At 39.4% G+C, this 22,901-nt stretch overlaps 1 protein-coding gene across 3 annotated transcripts in view; it reads left to right on the forward strand.

Annotated features, from left to right (window-relative positions):
* LOC134542916 (transmembrane protein 135-like) overlaps positions 1-22,901 on the forward strand; it is a 46,958-nt gene that overhangs the window by 1,569 nt on the left and 22,488 nt on the right. For 2 of the 3 annotated variants that reach the window (XM_063387502.1, XM_063387504.1), the window contains exons 2-4: positions 11,574-11,704; positions 15,369-15,489; positions 21,873-22,030. In XM_063387502.1, coding sequence (XP_063243572.1) covers positions 11,574-11,704; positions 15,369-15,489; positions 21,873-22,030 — 410 coding nt within the window. Of the gene's footprint in view, positions 1-2,523; positions 3,048-11,573; positions 11,705-15,368; positions 15,490-21,872; positions 22,031-22,901 lie in introns of those variants that run through there. The other variant, XM_063387503.1, reaches the window with a different exon arrangement.

Consider the following 22,901-nt stretch of genomic DNA (forward strand, 5'->3'; position numbering starts at 1 on the left):
ATTTTAAAGAGATAATGTGACTGAGGTGAAGTTAGCTTAAAGGCTCAGGTTGAGGTTTGTAACAGTAAATACACTTAATTCAAAATAAAACAAAATTGCCAATTTCTAAACACAGCAAAAATCAACACATTCACTTTAAAGTATAGGAACAATTTTGATGAAATACAAGTGAAAGTGTCCATACAACAGCAGCTAGTTGGGTGAGAAAATAAGCGGGAATGAGAAGGGATATGCCTACTTGCAGATTTACATTTAATTATATGTTTTATTCTTACTAAACATACCTTTAAATATTGTTTTTGAAGAGCACTATAAATTGCACTACAAATTTCAGGTAAAAATTTTGAGATGGTGGTGTGTGGAATACTTGTAGAGAACATAAGGGACTTAAATGATTCCCCTGTCGCCAAAAATCTTAATGTAACTGCCAGCCTCTGCTTTGCTGGTATAGACTGGCACAAATGAGTATCCTTCTTTGCAATGCGAGACTCCACAATTGAAAGAAGAAGATCAAAACTTTCAGAATCCATTATTACATAGTTCGGAAATGAATCGGCATCTTTGTATCGAAGTTCATGACAAAAAGGGGTAAAACACCATTTGTTTGCCGGGAAAGTATCCACTGTCTCGTCCACCATCTGCGTTTCCTTTTCTTAGATTTCTCTTCTAGTTTACTGAGACTTAATTGCAATTACAGCTACAGCTTTTGAAACACTTTGATGCTCTTAATGCAGGCATTGCAAACACCTGGAAAACGTAAATTTTAAACTGTGTATGATCACAATATACCTAAATTGGAATATAACTTACTTAAAAAAGCCCGCGTTCCTTGACACAAAATTTGTTTTTTGATTCTAAATACTGTCATTTACAGTTCTCTACAGAATGTTTGGTAAAACGAGCTCACTCAAAGAAAATTGATAGTGTGAAATGACTTCAAATATATTTTACATTGCTCGTCAAATAATATTGAATACAATATATTTGAAGACGTATTTAATCCAAAATCACCCTTCAAATTTTGTTGTCCAATTTATTGGATACAATATATTTGACAGTGTGACAGGGCCTTTAAATGTACCTTAACGCCGAAATACCACAATTCAAACCTAACCTAACCTAGCGTAATATAACATAACCTAACTTAAGCCTAACCTAACCTTGCCTAACCTAACCTAGTCTAACCTAACCTAGTCTAACCTAACCTAACCTTTGTGGCAGTCCTGCAATGATATTTTTCGACGTTAGTGTATTTCGGCGTTGTGGTAATTCGGCGTTGTGGTACACAGCAGTTTTCTAGCTGTCGGCGTTGTGGTGCGTCCCCTAATGGCCCACGTTGCATCAACAAAAATAACACACTGCCTTCAGTGACATTCTGCAATTTTTTTCATAACTTCATTTGCGGGGGGGGGGGGGGGGGGGGGGTGGAATATAGCGCCCATACCCTGCGTGCGCCACCTAGATCTAGTAATTAGTAATCCGCCGGCCGTTTCTAAGTTCTACAAGGTGACTTCGGTGATTCTCCTGGTGGAATAACTTATAGATTGCAATGACACGTGTGCCTACGAAAATTATTGTAAACATTGATGTTTTATATAAAAAAAAGTTCCAATCAGGAACGTACGCAAAGGGGGGGGGGGGGGGGGATATCTCTATAATCTCTAGTATTTCTTCCAAAAAATGGAAAGAATTTGTATGTAAACAGTAGGTAAAGTGGTTCTATCCCCCCCCCTCCCCCCGCCAATACCATATCTTGAAATTAAATTCAACGTACGCTCCTGCTGATTACTGCAATAACTCATATCTGCATTGCGTGTAAAACTTGAAGCTGTGAATGAAGTATCGCGTGATAGGTTATTTATTCCATACATACGTCCATAGTTATTTGAAAAATAGCTTTTAGCGGAGCCTGCACGTAACTTTAGATCATGGCACACGTGCCTGAAGGTAGCAAGCCCCGTAACACGCGCGAGGACTTGAATGCAAGTGCTGTGTCATCCCACTTGCTGCCTCGCGGCACGTGGTTCCGAGAACGACCGCTGCGCGCGCTGCTGACGTCACAAGGCGCGACTGTTTGGCGAGAACGAGGTGGAAATGTTGAATTTAAACGAGAACTGCCGTGTAGCTATTTGATACGGAAGAGCATGTGCATTATCAGATATCTACGAGATGATTAATGAACGTGAATTTGAGTAAATAGTGCTGATACAATAAAAGAGGTATTTTGAAGGGTTTACATCAGCTGATGGAAAATAAATTCCAATTTTCTCCAAATTAAATCATGTGACACAAAAAGTTTATATTTGGCGTGAGTCAGCTCAAACTTTTCCATATTAATATCATTTTTTAAAATTAAATAATGTATCACAGTGCTGTATTGAATTTCGTGAATTTATTCTATTTGTGAATTTTTAAATTTTTTGAACATGTGTAATTTAACTCACAATAATATTCGTTACATAATAAAAATAAATGTTCAATAATTGTTTAAGTTGTAGAAACATAAAGTCCTTTTTCACACAAAATTATTTCGCATACGACATTCATATTATTTTACTTTTATAATCTTTTTAATCGTACATGTGTTCTTCGCCATTTTAAAGATTCGTTTGACGGAAACGATAGACATTTCCTTTTCCGATAGTCTGATTGTATTTAACAACCAACTTATTTTATAACCCGTCCTTTGTGCAGAATATTTTATGGAAACTTATCATCGAACTCGTCAGACAAACATGGCTCCGATAGTGACGTTTTCGGTGACGTCATCATCCTCCAACTATATTTAACACAACATATCGGAAGGTTTTGGAAGCGAAAATTTGACAGTGTGTGACATGGCCTTCAGTTACTGTTTAGAAAACAAACTCACGGAGTTACGGAACGACATCTGCGGACATACCTTCTCGTGCGCCCGAGTCGGTAACGGATCACGACCGCACGTGTGGATCGGGTCCCGCTCACAGAGTGAATACAGATGGGGCCGTCGGACCGTATACGGAAGTACGGGCGCAGGAACTTCTTGTTCGCGAACAAGATGAGTCCAGGTAAAACTCCATTTCCCATTTGAGTTCTTGTGAGTGAAGTTGTGGATGGAAGCACTAGAATATTTAACTAAACATCTTTAACGTAGGTATCTCATGTGATATCGATTTAAAATTTGTGAGTTGAGTATTTTCTGTGAATACGTGGCACTGGTGTGGTTTCAGATGTTCATTATTTAAGATCTGACGAGAAAAATAACTGCAACTTTGTGCATGTTGTGTTTTGTATCACGACTTGCAAGGATCACTTCACCGGTCTACGTGACAATTAGTGGCATCTGTTGCTTGGTCTTTGAACTATTAGAAGTTTAGAACTTTGTTTCACGCGGGGCTATTTGAATATTTGAATCACACTGAAAAATTCCTTCGTTTTCGTTTTATTACCTTTATGTTTTAAGGTGTATAGTAAAGACATAAAATTTTAAAAATATATACAATATCTAAAAAAATTAACTAAGTTGAAAATAAAAATTATAAAAATATTACAGAATAAATCAAAATCGATGTTATTAGATTGGGGCGACTGAATTGTTGCCCATTGGAAGGGCAGCCCTTCAGGATTTTTCTGACAGTGGTTTATTTGTACAGAGACTGGAAGGGCAGCCCATCCAATTTCTGAAAACACGCTCCTTTAAGAGTTTAAATAATCCTGAAAACTTGCCCCTTGGATGGGCAGCCCATCAGGATTTTTCTAACAGTAGTGTTTTTGAAAGGTTGTCTGAATTGTTGCCCCTTGGAAGGGCAGCCCTTCAGGATTTTCCTGACAGTAGTGTTTTTGAAAGGTTGTCTGAATTCTTGCCCATTGGATGGGCAGCCCATCAGGATTTTTCTGACAGTGGTGTTTTTGAAAGGTTGTCTGAATTGTTGCCCGTTGGATGGGCAGCCCATCAGGATTTTTCTGACAGTGGTGTTTTTGAAAGGTTGTCTGAATTGTTGCCCCTTGGATGGGCAGCCCTTCAGGATTTTTCTGACAGTGGTTAGTTTGTAAAGTGACCTAACCTAACCTAATCTAATCTAATCTAACCTAACCTAAACTAACCTAACATAACCTAACCTAAACTAACCACTGCCAGAAAAATCCTGAAGGGCTGCCCATTCAAGGGGCAACAATTCAGACAACCTTTCAAAAATACCACTGTCAGAAAAATCCTGATGGGCTGCCCATCCAACGGGCAACAATTCAGACAACCTTTCAAAAACACCACTGTCAGAAAAATCCTGATGGGCTGCCCATCCAAGGGGCAACAATTCAGACAACCTTTCAAAAACACTACTGTAAGAAAAATCCCGATGGGCTGCCCTTCCAAGGGGCAAGTTTTCAGGATTATTTAAACACTTAAATAAACATGTTTTCAGAATTTGGATGGGCTGCCCTTCCAGTCGCTGTACAAACAAACCATTACCAGAAAAATCCTGAAGGGCTGCCCATCCAACGGGCAACAATTCAGCTCCCCCATTAGATTTAATGCTTATTGTAAATCGATTAATTGCAATATTGTTTGTAGTTAACATTAATTTACAGTTTTTAAATTCTGGAAATATAACCTTCAATAATTAAAGCCAGTGCTTACACGTAAATTAATCTTTGAATTTTACGGAGGTTGATTAATTTTTTTCCCTTTAGATTGTGAGGATTTATAAAAGTAAGAATGCGTACTTGAAGTGGTCTGAAGAAAGAATGAATCAAGCAAAAATTAGTGTTCTTAGTGGCCATTTAAGTATGAAAGCAGCTGCTTCGCACTTCAATTTTCCATTCACTACTCTGCAGGGAAGAATCCGTGACTCGTCTTCAATAAAAGAAAGGCAATTGGTCATCTCAATATATTTTCACTATAGCAAGAAAATGATCTCGTGAATAGGCTCAAAAGTCTTTCTAGCCGTGGTTTTGGCCACTCATCTGTCAGTGTGAGGAGGGCAGTGTACCATTTTGCAAAATCGATGAACATCAGTACGTCATGGAGTGATGAAATAAAAATGGCAGGGAAGGATTGGTTTTTGTCTTTCATGGCCAGACATAGAAATGACATCTCCTTGAGGAAACCAGAAGGTCTTTCGAAAGCTTGGGCTATGTGTTTGAAAAAAGATCGTGTTGCTTATTTTTATGACATCTTGAGAAATGTATCAGTCGAGTTTGGTATTCAGGACCAGCCTCAGAACATGTACAATGTCGATGAGATTGGTTTTCCAATGAACAACAGGCCCTTGAATGTGGTTAGTTTGAAGTCACGTGACTTTCATGTGATTGCATTCTAAAATACTATATGTGACATGAAGCAAAATGTAATTGTTTGAAATAGCTATGCGCATGATTCGCACTGAGATACGGGACGACTATCACGAGCTGACGTATCAGTGCATTCGTGCGAGGGCCTCAAAAACTCTCGATTACATTGAGGGAGTTTAATTGCTACTTGTGGGCGAAAACTGTCGTGGGCAAGTGAGCGTATTTTTATTAACTCAGCGATATTGTTACCCTCGTTAAATTTAGTCGCTTATGAATAAGACGAAATTTTTATTTTCAAGTTAAGAATATATATTTTTAAGCTTTTTGTTTGTTTTTTGAAGTTTTAAATTAAAGAGAAAAAATAAATTGTTATTGCACATTTATTTATGCAGACTAAAACAATCAATTAAAGCAGACCAAAGACTTGCAACGTAGACCACTCTCCAACTCTTTACTCGTCATTCGGCACTCGTCGATTTACGAGCTTCGAAGTGGTTCAAGAATCAACCCAACTTATCTCCAGAGTGCCGTCTACAGGTACAATAATCGATCTGACGAAACGAAAACACGTACTTCGAGACATCAATTACATGCAAATTGATAAAGTTTGCGAGGCGGGTGATGAAACAAGAAAATTGTTTCGTCAGAAAAATTCTAAAATATTTAGCGAGTGGGATAAAATGTCTTATGGTAAAATGAAAACACGAAAGGAAAAAAAGTTTTTATATGCCTGCGTTGAGTGCATTTGCATAAAATAATGTACCTAGGCCGTATAGTGCGTATGCAAAGAATTTGTTTTCCATTCTTTAAACCAAGATATTAAATTTTAGCCCTACGATCCAAGTATAAATGTATTGTTAGGCTCATACTTAAAGACATCTTCTCTAATATGTTGTGCCTATTTTGGTCTGAGTAGGTTCCTTTGCAACATTAGTTTTTGTCTACTTAAGCTCTGTCATTTTTTTACTAGTTTAAACTTTACGTTTGGCGTCACATCATTGGTTAATAGTGAAATATGAAACCTATCTACGCGTGACTTTTTTTTTTACAAACACGTCGTGTTTAAAAGTTCTTTGGAACGTAGAGGTTAAAATTACCCAAAAGCACATCTGTTACAGGAAATTTAAAACGTGTGAATTCGAGCGTCACACTATAAAACTATTTATAGGTCTACGTGCGATGAAAATCCCAATTAAAGGCATTCATAATCAGACACCTTTTTGTCACTCTCGCAATCCATTATGAATGTTTCTTCGACGAACGTAGAACCATGGTTGCATTAATATTCATTCACAAGCTAAATCTAAGAGTTTCCTTGTACAAATAGAGCAAGGTTGGAATACAAAAGACGTTCAGTTCGTTAACATTTATTTATTATATATATTTTCTACGTGGATAATACATGCAGTCGAGTGCTACGGGATATAGAAAATGTAAATACATGTAAATATTATTAACATACATTAAATATACAATGGGTATATAATAGGTAATGGCACAAATTAAGTCTTTGCCACAAAACGTAAATAGAAGTACATAAATAAACAGTTGTATTAATTATTCTTTTGGTCACAAAAATCTATTTAACCATAGTTCAATTTTATTATCTTCTATTAGGTTAAAGAATTCCTAATTCCATCTTCTCACGGGAAACAACATTGATATCCATAACGCTGAGGTGTTTGTCTTCACCGCAAAGCTTCGGTGGCCGGGGACACTGAGGTGCCGCTTGCAGAGTCAGGTGAGTCTAGTCCGAGAAAAAACTTGGCAGGTTAATCAAATGGAAGAATACTCCACTTCGTCTCAAGTCACGACTGTGCAAGCCGGCCTGACGCAACCTATCAGAACAACGAGTCACGTTGTGCGTCTGTGCACGTATCGTGCGTCCCGACGTCCCGTCTTCCGTACACTTTCGCCATCTCATGGTCCTTCGGAGAACTAACTCACTTTAGACACTCGAGCTGGCCTGCCCATCCACCGCATTCACTCTCCACTCAGATGTTCGACAGCCAGGCTCGAGTGGTTTTTCCAGGAAACCAGTCCATGAATCTGGTCTACTGATGTTCTTTCTGCGAAAGAAAAAAAAAAGCCTTAATAAGCACTTACTTCCATGAGCGGCTCCAGAAAGGCTTCCCAGGAGGGGCTAACCTACAAAGGAAGGCTGCAGTAGCAAAACATGACGTTAAAAATGTTAAAAGATTGGGCTTGGAATATTTACATATTCGTGGTCCCGAGTACTGAACTTTAACATTTTCATACAACTTTTGCTGAAGGAAAAGTTGAACACATTATTTAAGTCATTATAAATATACCTTCCAAAATACAAAAAAAAAAAAAAAAAAAAAAAAAAGTGCTCTGGAGAGGCTATCACCCTCTCCCCATTTTATTTTTCTTTCTCTGGAGCCACGCTTTTATTGCGTTTGGCAGACAAGATGACTTGTGAAATACATAGGTCATGTAGGAACTTGCTCGCCCAAAACATACCGTTAGTGAATTAATAGGTGCGTGCTGCCTTTAGTTGCATCTTACTGGATTCACCGTTCGTGTATTGTTTTGGAAGAAGTTATGTGCCGCAATTTCACCTTCGGCCAACCTCGGGTTTATTTATATATATTTATATTTCTATGTTTATTTTAATGTAGCTATACTAACCTAACTAACCGTCCATAGTGTTTTAAAGTATTTTAATGTAGGTAGCTAACCTAACCGACCACTTTTAATATTTGAATTAATTTTTCCTGCGTAAAAATAAAACAAATCCCGAGGTTGGCTGAAGGTGAATATTCGGGCGTGTTCGGGCAGGGACAGAACTTGATGGACATCTTAGGCTTCCCATTTTCACATTTTCGTGAACCTTTCAAGGTAATTAAACACTTCTAATCGGTCAAGGATATCGAAAACTTTGTTGTTCTCTCTCTCTCTCTGTCTATTTCTCCCTTCCCCTTTTCTCAAACCACTCTCTTCCGTCCTCCAAAGCATCCTTTCTCTTTACTTTCCCAGTCATTTAGTACACTTTTGTCCCCTTGGTTGCACGAGGTGTTAGACCCCTTCCCACGGACGCAAAGACCGGAAGCTGCAACCACATTCCAGATTTCATAATCGCATTGTTATCCAAGGGGAAAGTGTGCGAATATTCACACATACTACGAGAGAATAAAATAAAATGATTGAAAAATAAACAAATCTTTTGTATAACAAAACCTAGATAACCTGGATCTCAGGGTCTGTATGTTCGTAGGTATTCGAAATCTGCGCAGTGCATCTTCTTAATGTGAAACTGGGCTTGATCCTCGTCACAACAAATAATTGTTATAATTGATTTAAATTAATATTATTTTTTTCAAATCTTAAACTTATCATTTCGACATCAAAACCTCTGCGAACTTTCTGGAGAATATTCATTAGTCTGCAAGCGCCCCGCCTACCCGGGAGCACAGCTTCAGGAGAAACCACGTGACTTGAAAACTGCCTAGGATATCCGAGTGGGGTCTGTCTACGAAAAAGCAATTAAGAATACTCCGAGGTCGGATGTGTAGTTCTTTTTTCCAGATTTCGTTTTTAGACTATTTTTAGGAGAGTGAAAATGGCTAAAACTCGTGTTTTCAGAACACTATTTAGGCATGACACACCCGGTGGAGATTCTTAAAAGCCCTCAAGGGACTTACATTTCACCTTACCGCTCATATCTCGTAGTTGCCGTATGCACGGCGGGAAGATTGCGCGCCAGTTCAGAGCCTTGCGCTTAGAGACGATACCGCGCTAGAAACACCAGCGAGCGTCGCACTTATCATCCCGCCTCACCAACACAAATTCATTCTCTAATATCTCTGATGCATGATTTGCTTTTCCTTCGCTAAAGACCTAGCTGTCGACGAGACGTAAAACTAGACATTTATAAGAAAACAAATCATTATTGTGATCAGGGGCGTAGCCAGGGGGGGGGGGGGGTTAAGGGTTCAACCCCCCCCCCCCCCCTTAGCACCAAATCTTTAATTAATTTCTTATTCATCACTCAAACAAATTTCATATTAAAATTAATAACATTTTTACCATTACAATATTTAAATTTAAGAACCGAAAACTGCTAAAATAGCACTATTTTACAACTTAAAATCCAAATTTTTCCCGGGAGAGGACCCCCAGACCCCCGCTTTAATACGGGGGGCCATGCTTAACCCCCCCCCCCCCCCATACACAAATCCTGGCTACGCCACTGATTGTGATTATTTAATATTCAAGTTTCATTTTACTTTTCTCTGTAAACCGATTACACAACTATCATGGCAATATTATTATTATTTTGCTCGTTGTATTATCTAACATTAGACAATAGGAATTAGGTAGACGTAATTCAGGATATCTCGCATACAAATGTAATTTTTTCCATTCTGCGCTTACTTCAAGGGTAGCGACTACCGCTACACGAATAATGTTAGCTAGCTTCTTCGGACACATGGCTTATTTACTCCGTGCCGCAGCCCAGGTGCAAGCGAGTCCTGACGTAATACTTCCGCGATAGATTAGGTTGTAAAATTCGATAAGGACTGATATCAGCGCTGGCTGACACAATTAACGCGGGTCCGTCACGCCAGGGACTGAGATTAGAAGGCGCCGTTCTGCGAGACGGTGCTCGGGGAAAACCCGCTTCACACGGGCGGTTTCGCTCGGCGATGTGTAGCGTGGCTCGCTCGGGCCGTGTTTGTTTTTGACCGTCCAACCAGGGGCGTAGTTGTGTCACTCAGGCAGGACATGGCAGGTGCCAGGCTCGCTGGTGCTTCTAGAGCGGTGTAGCTGTGGCCTGGCGCGCAGTCTTATTCGCCGTGCTCAGGACAACTACGAGGATTTGTTACGTGGCGGAGGAATCAAGATAAAAGTGTAATGCAAGTCATTGAGTGCTTTCAAAAACCTGTATCTAATTTTTATACTCATAAAAATTGGTTGTCTGTAAAGTCGGTTTACGGACGATAGTTTAACGTGACAACGTCATAACAAAACATTAATGAAATGATTGCATACTTTTATGAATAAAATTGAATAATTTTTATTGAATTATCACTATTTTGTATGGATACAAAGAAGGAGTGAAATGAAATCTAAAATTTATTTGATAAATTTACTTTTATTTGCACTCATAAATTCAAATATGTTTATTACTTTAACGAAGAGATTATTTTAACTATAACTTTTATACATGTTTGCTATTTAACTTCTTCCAATCTGTGTTATTCTGTTAAGGATAGGACTATGATAGGAAAAGTAGGAAACGAATGGGAGTGTTTCAAGTTTAACGTGCCTCGAAAAAGTTAAATCGATGGTGGTTCCAATCGAGTGGAAGAGAGATAGATGCGGCGCAAGCGTACAATGAGCATAACGGGGCACAGCGTAACGGGAGAATTTTTCGTGCGTGCAGCCGGCGTTCTTCGATTTATTAGACTTTGTCACGTCAAAAATACAGTTTTAAGAACGAAACACGAAAACAGAAGTACACATAGGCCCTGAGCGGGTGGTTTGGCTGAAGCTCTGCGCATGTTGTGGGCGGGGCCACCAGTGCTAACTGCCGGAACAGGTTCTGGGCAGACGCGCCCACCGCTCGTTATCGTGCAGCGCGCTTGTTATCAGCCTCCGTCCCGCCGCGCCGAAACCGCCGCTATCAGCAAAACAGCGCACGTGGTCCCGGTATGTTGTTATGTCGCCTCCGTTTCCCTGAGCAGCGGCGTCCAAGCCGGATCGCTCGCCAGTGGGGAAACGTGGCGGGCGTTGCCTGTAAGCCGGTGGGTTTTCTCGGAGTTATCCCGTTTGCCTCCGCCACGTTGTCACTGCTCCGTCCTAATGACTCCAGCCGATCACAGGTTTCTGATGAGCCCGATGTAGGTTGGACGTTCAATTCTTATTCATTTGTTTTTTTTTTAAATTCAGAATTAATGATATTTTTCATTAATTAAATTTTTTTTATTAATTTTCCACGTATTTTTTTCCAACTGTGTAGTCATCTCAAAACAGATTTTGTTGGGGGGGGGGGGGGGGGGGGTAAAAACAATTATCGGAATTCAACTTATTTCATGGGGAATGTGCCATACAATAATAAACACTAACAAAATGAAAAACATATTTATTTAAAAAAAATTTTTTGAAAAATAGTTTGTGAGGATTTGTTACAATTTTTCTCGAACTACAGCTCCTTGCTCCTAGTTTTCTTTTATTTCCGCTTCGTAAGGGGCTGCTTCTCCCCCTGTTCTGGACACGCCCTGTGTTACGGAACTCGCTCTGTCGCCCAATGACGGGGTGTTCGGCGCGCGTGCTTGCAGGCCCAGCTGCTGCTCAGCTGGCGGAAGGTGAACCGCTCGCACCTGCGGAAGGAGGCCAGGGCCTACCTCAAGTCCGTCATGTTCTCCGTCTGCATGTGCACGCCCTTCGTGCCCGTCGGCTGCCTCTTGTCGTGAGTTGGCTCTGCTCCCTTCTTCCTGCTTCCTCCAGTGTGTGTGTGTGTGGGGGGGGGGGGGGGGAGGTCAGGGGCGGCTCCAGGACTGCGCCCCCCCCCCCCCCCTCCACCGTGTGCCAAACCTTTGAATATATATACTGTATAGAAGTCGCGAGTGGATAGGATTTACTCCACGTTTTTCATAAGCGTATAATGAGCAGCTTGGGAACTTCACCGCTGCAGTGCGCTGCCGTAACGCCCTGTATCGTCTTAGTTGTTATTTACACGTTATAACGCAGCACTGTGGCCCGCTGTCATTCCCCGCACCCCTCATCCATCATTCACTGCAGCTCCAGGTCGTTCAACGGGAGGGGGAAGGGGTGCTTGAAGAGTACGACACTTGTCCGCTAGGGACCACCACAAGTCGATGCCCTAGAGATGGTGGCGATTGCGGCGGTGAATTAACCAACTACCTCAAAACCGTATTAGAATTTTTAACCTGGGCTGGCGACTTCTATACAGTATATATATTCAAAGGCCAAACTTATCCAACAAGACACGCGCCCCGCCCGTTGATCCGAGTGATTTTACAAAAGTGTGGGGTTGCACCTGATTTATACAATGCGCTAAGCGAGTTATAGAAACTTCGGTTTCTGGTCTCGCACACACCAACTGCCCCGGATGGCAATATGATGGATTCGGCGGCTGTGCCGCCCAGTTCTGGGAGTCCGGGCCCTTGTAGCCTATCACATCGGAGGGTGGTCCGGGGAGTCTTTTTAAAACTCAGTTCAAATTCAAAAGTTTTTACTAACACATACTTTACAGGTTTGGTAGGTACTTACAATGAGACGTTCCAGTACTCAAGTGCTCTTTTGCCTAATCTAATTGATATATGTATAAGAAATTATTTAAATAAACATGTTTTGCATAAAAGGAAAATTAAATAAACCTTTCATGTTTTTGCAAAGTGGTAAGTTTTGTGGCTTTCTGAGTGTAATTTATTTCTCTCTGAATCATTATTATAAACGCATTAATTGTATGTCAACAAAATACACTTTTAATACCTATAAAGGCCGCCAAATTAATTGTTGGGATTAAACTTGTGTTAATATGAGGTGAATAGAATATTACAAACACAACTCGAACGTTAGTGTGAAATGTTACAAATCTGCAGGCGAATGTATGGTTTCATTCCATTGCGAACGGCCCTTCTCAGAAGGGCAGACGATAACAGTTTGTAATGGAAATAAGATTGACGTTTCTTGTAGTTTTCAAAATAAACCTAGCGTTTAATATTAATTGTGTTATGTTTGTAAAATATCTTATTTCAATTTTAAATTTTGAAAATGTTTGGTAGTCCCGGGCCTACCCGCTGGAGCCACCACTGGTGGGGCCCAACTCCAAAACATACGGACGATCAGCCCCAAACCGAGTGCGACATTATGCGCGTTTATTCGGTTTTTTATACCGAAAACAAGGTTGTTTGACGATATCATCCCTTGAAACACGATCTTGTGAATATATTCATACCTTGTAATTAGATTTCTTTCTAAACACTAGCGTAGGCTGCCAAGTTAGTTATTTTTTGCACTACCTCTTAGACCTCGGCACAAACAACACCATGTACAACTATTGAACCTGTTTCAAGGTACATTATTCTGTCCCTTGTATATAGCTTTGACAAGAAGTAAATATGACATTTAAGAGGACCACGATTGATCCAGATCTAGATGCTTGAGAAAGGCTGTAGAAGCTGTTTTGGTAACTTTGTCAACACAAATTTCGTAACTCCTGAATTCTACGAGCGAAACATTTCAATGCAAACCAAATCTTTACAAAGAAAAAATGTTTTCTGACCAAAAAAGTAAATACTTTTCTACATTATATAAAAAAACAGCAAGAAAAAGAACTAAAAAACGTTAATTTAAAAAAAAAAAGAATGTGTGTTAGAGAGTTAACACACAGGTTCACCCGTACGAATGACAAAAAAAAATCATCTTGAGAATTAGGGTGAGCAGCAACCCGAGACCCACTAGTCTTAGCAGAGCTTCAAGAAATCACATGTGGGCAAATTTTTTTTTCTCAGTAATGTTGAGAGCGTCCATAATTATTGCCATTGGTCCATTCCGCACGATCGCATTTATAACTGCGACGAGTTGGGCATGTCTCCTGTCCAAACCAGGCTGCAGGAAAAAATGTTAGCTGCAAAAGGAATGCGACAGGACGGGCGGAACAACTTCAGCCGAACGCGGGGCACCTTGACACACTCATTACTGCAGGCGACGCAAGAAGTGGTAATCACATACCGCCGATGTTCGTTCTCTTTCATTTGGCTGAATTTCAAGGATGTTATGTGGTGCCCCACTTGGCTCAGTTGGTGCTGCTGCTTTCTCTGAGCGGTCTAACGAGGACAACCTTTCCTACAGCTTTTAACGCGTTTTATAAAATAGTTAAGTCCTAAAATAAACAGAAGAGCGTGTTCTGTTATTCGTGGAAAACCAACAGACTCGTCTGAGAATTTAAGCTGTTGACACGGCATATAATTCTGGGATGATCGTAACATATCCCCCTCCCCCCCCCCCTCAGAGCTCCCACAAATCAAACCCCTTATCTGTGCATGAGGCTCTGAAGTCTTGTTATAGTTACTAAGTAGGTGCATCAATGGAATTTCTCCTGTGAAATAATAATTATTTAGAATTTAATTTTTTTCTACAGAATGTATGCAAATGTACTAAAACAGTCTTAAATAAACAAAATAACTATTAAAATTACCAAAACTAATTATAATTATTTATTATACAAAATGATACTTTTAATGATAAAAAGCCAGGTAGAATCTACACTGTTAGAAATTAGAGTAAATTTACGGACTTTTCAACGAAGAATTTAACTCAAATGAACCAAGAGGTCTTCATAATTTAAAATAGCTGGATCTTCGTATAAACTAATTCTCCATTGCATATTTTGTTCTAAAAAAATGAGTGTATTTGCTGTAAACTTAACCAGTTTTTGAATGTATTGCTGATATACATGGCCCTCACAAGGGTCCCGTTTATTTTTATCTCAGTGTGTGAAAATAAATATACATACTGGCTGTGGTTATTTTGAAGTAAAATAATTTTATAAAAAATAAAGCTTAGTTTGGACTTACGAAATAGCGACCGTAATTTTACCCTTGTATTTTCAGGTTAAATAACATTTCTAAAAAAGAGTGTAGGTAAGAAAAAACAGTGCAATATTATAGTGTAGCACGTGAACCTGTAAAAAATTTTTTTTTTTTTGGGGGGGGGGGGGGGGGCGTCTCCGATCCTGAGTCCATGGCCCGTAATCGAATGTGGAGGCCATGCTGATACAGTACTAGACTTTTAAAGGGTACCCCCCCCCCCCCCCTTTTGTTTGATGACCCAGCGCTCTTAGCCGTTAGGCCCTACCGCCCCGGGGCCCCCCCATGGGCGTGGATGCGGATACGCCGCATACGCAACCGGGAAGGGCGTTAGAGCTTTTGGCTATGCATGGAGAGGCTGAGGCCACCCATCCCAGCTTGTGTACCACCTCGGCCCCGCCAAGAATATTCTTTCAAGGCTTTAATGTTCAGAGCGAGTGAGCTCAGGTGTGCGTGAAGCGGACGAGTTGCAGCCAGCGAGCGTGAGCCGGGCTGTGGCGTGTGTGTGTGTGCGAGCAGGAGGCTGGTGGGCTACCACGACCACGTGTCCGTGTTCGTGCCGGGCCTGCTGGGCGGTTTCGGCATCCTGGCGGAGCAGCCCCACAAGAGGGGGTTCCTGGCGTGCTCCTTCGCGGCGATGGTGAGTAGCCTGGGTGACGCAGAACAAACTTGCCTTTTGAGGAACAACCATCCCAAACATCTAGTTGAGTCAGGGGCGCAGCCAGGGAGGGGCGGGTGTTAGGGGTTCAAACCCCCCCCCTCCCTCCTTAGCACCAAATCTTGAATTAATTTCTTATTCATCACTCAAACAAATTTCATATTAAAATTAATAAAAAAAAATTACCATCACAATATTTAAATTTAAGTACCGAAAACTGCTAAAATAGCACTATTTTACACCTTAAAATCCAAATTTTCCCCGGGGGAGGACCCCCGGACCCCCCGCTTTAATACGGGGGGGGGGGGGGGCGGGCATGCACAAATCCTGGCTACGCCACTGAGTTGAGTTATCGGTTTGTGATTTTTTTTTTTGCGCGTAATATCGTCTTATGAATCGATGAACGCCGGCTGCACGCACGAAAAAATTGCCACGTTCCGCCTGAGCCGAGCGGGCAAGAACCGCCCGACCACCGTGCGAGAAAATCTTCTATAATATCAAACAGGTCAAAGGCGGCTTCTATAATATCAAACAGGTCAAAGGCGGGCTTTTCAAATAATAATTGTTCATGATAATATTCAAACAAATGATTTAAATTAAATATGCAAAAAACTGTAAATAATATTTGAAAATTTAAAAAAGTATGCTAATTTTATCAATGTTTTCTTATGACGTTATCGCGTAAAATTTTCGTCCGTAAACCTACTTTACAGACAACCCCCCCCCCCTTTTTTTTATTGTGGGGCTGCCCCAAGAGTTTGGGTCCACACGACTCGGCCAAGGACACCGGAAGAAGTGAAACAAAGAATTGAAGAAGAAAAAATTCGTGACATCCCAGCTGAGATGCTGCAACGGTCAGTGGGTGACCTGAAGGAAAAAAAAAAACAGATTATAAGAATGTATACTTAGACAAGGACTTAAGTTTCGTTGTCATGATCGATAATTTGGATTGGTGTTCCTTAAGAGGCAAGTTGTAATGGTTGTTCAGTTACTGTCAATAAAATGTTTGTGTTGTGTTCAAATTTCTATTTCTTTACAAAAAAGTTCTAGTTGTTCTGTCACCTTGTACCATACATATTTAGGGTCATGTGTCCGACCGCTCGTTAGATTAGCAAATTTTTCCTTGTAATTGGCGGCCGTCTGCAAGAGAAGCTATTTGCCTGGACACGTTTACTTCCAAACGTACGGTAATTACTGTGATTCGTATAATAGTTTAAGTCAGAACTGTTTGTTGTTAAGCAAGCTGCTGTCAGTTTGCTTGAATCGGTCCACGTGCAGTCGAAGACGTGTGTTCGAGACCCCGCGGAAAATTTTGTACATTTAAATTTTTTTTGTGGTTTCATGTTGCATAATTTTAAGTAAAGGTTTACCTACCGTTTATTGTTTCAAAACAACATGAAAGTTGATCATTAGTTGAAACAGCGGTCAGCCACATCGAGTAGAAGTTAGCTGACATGTCGGTTAAGAAAATAAATTATTTCAATAACTAATGCAAATGAAATCCTTGGACATGCTGTAAGAATTATTTTGAAATATAAATTACAATTACAGAACGAAGAAATAATATTTTTTGGTGTTTTAACAAAGAGCAAAAAATAATTTAATTTTACACTGATCATGTTTCATACAGCACACTAATAGAGAGAGAAATAAAATACAATTACGTAATGTAAAGTCAACACAATTACTTTAAAAAAAGTTCCTTAAAATATGTTATGTTACCATGTAATGAGGTTTGTTAATTTTAGTGTGCGTATGATTTTACGTCTTCTAAACTCCATATTTTCAACAGCTTAACTTGGAGTTAATCACTTAAAAATAAAAGTAAATTACGTTCATTTGCAATTGCAAAAAAATATAAAAATTAATAATATAGAGAACTGCATTCGGTTACATCAAAAAATTATAAATATTAATAATAGTATTTTGAAACAATATTTATGTATTTTATTTGTCATATAGCTTTCCAGAACGGCAAAACGTTAGCGTGTGTAAATTAAAAACCAAACTGCGGTAATCGAGTGTGAATGGCATCGTGTCAGTGTTAATAAGCGTGCGAGTCTTCGCCTTACCTTGTGGCTCTGGGGTAAGGCGCCTGCCTTGTGACTTGTAGGACCCGGGTTCGCGCCCCGGCTCCTCCAAGGCGGATTGCCCAGACAAAATGGTGGCATTTTCTCTGGTAGGAATGCAATCCCTTGCAACAAGCTAGGCTACCAAAGAGACGGTGGCGTGGTTTAAAAAAATCTGCTAAAATGGCTTCCATGTGGGGAGCGCATTTCTTTATGTGCTCCCCATATGTAAGCCATCCTGGGAGGTTTCTCCGGGGTTGCGGAGTTTTGCTAAACTATTTTGTTGGGGTTTTTTAAGACACATTTTTAGCATGTTTCGTGAGAAAAAAAAATAGGGTGAGTTCTACGTGAACACGTGTACGTAACAAGTAATATTTTTTTATACAACATATAAAATACTCTATTTTATTTATGCCCTTTTCAACCGTACACGATCTCTGTATTTGGATTTGGCTTTTTGACGCGTATAGGCCGACATTATATATATATTTATTTTAAGGCTAAGATCCTTAGTTTTGCAGCCTCCAAGAAAATTATTTCTGCCATGAATATCGTAGTAGATAAAAAAATATATAAACGGCAGAATTGTAAAAAAAACTTTGAATTTTGTAAATATGATGATAAAAATTTTCTCAAAAAATGCGTTCTTATTTAATTTGAATTTTGAAATTTTCAAAACTAAATATTAAGTATATATTTAAACGGTACACGGCTGTTACTATGCACACAACTTAAAGGAGGTACAATGAACAATTCTGCCGTTTAATTTTTTTAATACAACGTACAGAATTTATATAATCTAATATATAATATTGTAATTTAACTGTCACTTGCCGCTGATGAAAGGAACGAGTTCAACAGTTTGCCGCTAGAGCTCCGATTAGTTCCGAGTTTACTCACTAGATGCCTCGAATATCGCAGGAGTTCAGGCGGGAATATTATCGCTTCGAAACGGTCAAAACACAACACTAGTATCAGCAATAGGAATCAATGAATTGAAAACCGTCTCACGTTGTCGACAATTTCTATAGATATATTTGTCAGCTTTTCAGTGATGTAAATTATATTTAATATGCTTCACTTGTCGTGACAAATTTATTCATAGAATATTTTTGATTTAAAATCATCTAACTACAATTACTGAATTGTTTTAGTAGATAGAGATTTATTATAATAGTTAGGCGCCTTAAAAAAAACTTATTTTGGAAATACTTAAGTGCTAAATATGATTATAATATCTAACCTGTTTCGTTTACACGCATCTACGTGAACGTCGCAAATTACATTTATTACAACATTATTTAACATATTATCTTAGTGACTTCATTATGTATTTTGATATGACTCTTTACCGTAACACATGAATGAATCCTGCAATCACGGTGTATTAAAATAATAGCAAAATGGTTTCATATAATAATATAACTTCCAAAATCAATTTAAATTATTATTTATACTTCTATTCAAGAATCGTACATTCAAGACAAATAAATAATGTTTAAGATTTTATTAGAATATTTCAATAATTATTGTAAAAAAATTGATTTGCAAAATGACAATGATTTTGTATAAATTTATTTAATTATATTTCTTTAGTTATAATTTATTTAATTATGTTTCTTTAATTATATTTGTACCTCGACTTTAGCTCTGGTAGTATGGGCTATACCTCTGGGTGTAATGTTACATAAATGAGTTATGATCAAAATATTAATAGTTAGTATTGCAACTTTATAGAGATGTTAAAAAAAATTAGTAACTGAAGGACCAGCCGCCTATGTCAACTTCCTCCCGTAATGATTTAGTTACGTATATAACGATACAAAAATAAGGGACAATCTCTCGATGCTGTCGTTCAAGAATGGTTAACTAAAGGTCGTTTAATATTACCCTTCCCCCACCCCCCTCTACCTAACCGGTTGTAAACATGACACCCCGCTGGGCGATAAGAATTCTGAGAACAGCGTCCTCTTTCCCACCCCCCTACATTTTTCCGCGCGTCGCTACATCGTTCAACCGTACTGCCAGTGCGCTCTGTTGAGGACGTAGATAACTACGCGTGTCTTTGCCCGCTCACGAGAAACTCAGGATCTTAGCCTTAACACAAAATATATCTACTGTAACTACTTTACACTAATGTTTTATACATGCACTCGATAGATTTTGACGAGAGCTGACGATTGAAACTCAAACGAACGTCGTAGCTTCTCCGAATCAAAAGTTATACTAAATGTAAATCTCGAAACGCAGCAAAATGACGTCGCAGCCTTAATTTTATGTAGCTATAACACCAAACTGTATCCCCCGATTTTGTTATCATTCGTTTTTTGAATTGCCTTTCACCAAGGAAGCAATTTCAAAGACGTATTCACTAATAAATAATATGTAGGTGTCTCGTAGCTTAAGTTATGTTTTTGTAGTTAATTACAGTAAAGTTTATTTAAACAGGCATTTTTTTTAAAATAATACCATAGATTAACTGATAAATTTTGTGATTAAGAGTTAGTATTGAAAAATGTTAAAAAGAAAATATCTGTTAGGGTTTCGAACTCGAGTCGGGAAAGTGCCAGGCTATGCGCTTGACCACTAAGCCACGCCCTTGTAACAGGTTGTAAGAAAATGTTCATGAAATAGCACTTCAATTTAACATTGGTACAGATTAGACATTTATATCCAGCACCCAAACGAAGGAAAACTCTCATTTAACACAACGTTAATGATGGTTTCAACTACTACCAGCGCCTTTAGTTCGCAGCTCCACTAAGCCGACCTTCTATATGACCCACGTGTGACAACATGCCGCTAGCCAGGAACATTGTGTTGGAACAAATGTGACGTCTAAGATATTGAACATTTTGTTGGTTCTGTAAAGCCATACGAAAACGATGCTATCATGTTAACTTTGTTTTGCCAGGATTTTAACGTATTTTTTTTAAAGTTTAATGACTATAAATTATAACAAAGTATTAAAGAATAGTTGTAATATTATTATTTTTATATTTTTTTAATGCCTAAGCAGGGTGCAATTTCTGTGATGTTCACGAAAGCAGTATGTACGGATGAATCACGCGGGTCCGATATTTCTGGGACTTCCACAGATGGCAGTACCGTGTTTACTAATTTCCGTTCCATTCACGAAATTTATGCCGTACACAGAGATGTTATACATAAAAATAAACTAGTAATGTCGTGTGACTATAGGAGACCCCGCGACCAGTCCAGAGAGCACAAGTCGTTAATGCCAAGTCCTACTCTTGTCCATTACTAGCAAACTGTGCGCGTGCAGTCTTGCTGCAAGGTAGTCGCTAGATGTGAAGGATATTGTGGGGAAGCCTTATAATTCGGGTAGACTCGGAGCTGGGTCCGAGAGAACTGTTTTCGTGGGGACGGGAGTGCGTGCTACGAACATTGAAAAATACTTTAACACACGGAAGTGGCTTCTCAACTGTTGATTGCTCTGCTTATATATACACAAATTAATATTGAGACACATGCATTCAATGCATTAATGCATCGAGCCGTTGACATATTGCAAGGAGGATATGTAGGCTACTATAATCATTGTAATGCCAGTATTGTTATATATTTAAAAAATAGAGATCACTCTTTTACTATGACTATTTTAGTTTAGTAAATATTCCGGGGTAGTTTCACTATCATTAATTTTTTTTTAGGTACCCTAATGTTTACAAAAAATGACTATATACGGGTTTATGTTGCTATACTCGGGTCCGCCATCTTGGTGTCATATTTCCATTCCGTTTTCACGAAATTACTCCTGCTAAATGCCGTATAACGCGAGCTGAGATGTTAACATCGAGACATATGCATTCAAAGGAAATGTCTTGTCTTGTTTGGGATGCGAAGCTTGCAGGGCCGGCGCGTCCACACAGGCGAACTAGGCAACCGCCCAGGGCGCCAAGTAGCTGGGGGCGGCGCAGCACGACACATAACAGCTGATATAATATGTTTAACGATTATTGAAACTAGATGAAAATGGATTTTTGTAACAGTTTGGAATGTTTATATAGATATAAGTAATTATTTAAAGTCCACGGTGACCTGTTTATGATTTGTAATAAGTAAAAAAGTAAAAAAAAAAAACACAAGCCTGATTACATTTGATTGTTGACAAAATCTTAGGCTTACCGTGATGTATTTTGAGGCAAGGAAAATTTTTTTTGGGGTGTCCGGCGAGGGGGGGGGGGGGGGGGTGCAATAAGGTTTTTTGCCTAGGGCGCCAATTTACCTTGCACCGGCCCTGGAAGCTTGCCTTACGTCCCTGTTCTCTTGCAGGTTCTGGAGTACGTGCTCCGGCAGCTGGAGGAGTGCGGAGTGTTCCGAGTGTCTCGCTCGCTCGCCGCCCTGCTGTTCATGGCTTCCAACGGTCTGCTCATGTACCTGCTGCGGCGCGAGCAGTCCTTCCCACGCGCCGGGACGAGCAAGAACATGTGGTGAGCGCTCCCCCCAGCGACCCTGGCCTGTGCCACGATTCAAGACGTCCACCGAAAAGATTCAAATCACGTTCACCGAAATATTTCAGTCTGAAAATTAACATGTAACACATTTCTGATGTTGCGAATAACTAGAAATTCAGTCCTTGATGTAAGCTTTTGGACATATGCCATTGCTAAGCACATGTATGTCTGTAGAAGAAAACTACAAAAAAAAAAGTTTAAAAAAAAATGTGTTTTTGTCTTTTGTAGTTTTCTTCTACAGACATACATGTGCTTAGCAATGGCGTATGTCCAAAAGCTTGCATCAAGCCATGCACTCCCATTGCACAAATCTTTCAAAGATAATAGAAATGCAGTGTCAAGATAGTGGACTGGACACAGGTTCGAACCCGAGTCTGACCATCGTGAATTAAGTTTTTCCCACGGTTTCCTGCTATCACTTCAAACAAATGCTGGGATGGTTCCTTAGTTAAAATTGGCCATAATGGAATTCCTTTCCCAGAATCCCTGGACTCCTTGTGGTTGGGTGTTTGTCTTTTAAAATAATGCCGAGCTTGATAAGTGTACTGATAAGTAAAATGTTCTGTTCATACCAAAATTTATACACGCGAATCACACTTACTTTCTGCGCCCGCCATTAGAATTCGCTACCTGAATCTTGAACGTTGCTTGGCACCATAATCCACAGATGGCAGAATGAAACAAATTTTAAACTATTAGTAACGGCTCCGGTAAAAGCCCCCCCTCCCCCCCCCCTAAAAAAAATAAAATAAAATCCTAAACCCCATCTTTGGATCTAATTATCGACAATAAATGTTATTAAACTACTGTCCATCATGTAAAAATTCATTAAACCGTTAAAACTATA

Source organism: Bacillus rossius, assembly GCF_032445375.1.
Source record: "Bacillus rossius redtenbacheri isolate Brsri chromosome 9 unlocalized genomic scaffold, Brsri_v3 Brsri_v3_scf9_2, whole genome shotgun sequence".
Classification (NCBI taxonomy): Eukaryota; Metazoa; Arthropoda; class Insecta; order Phasmatodea; family Bacillidae; genus Bacillus; species Bacillus rossius.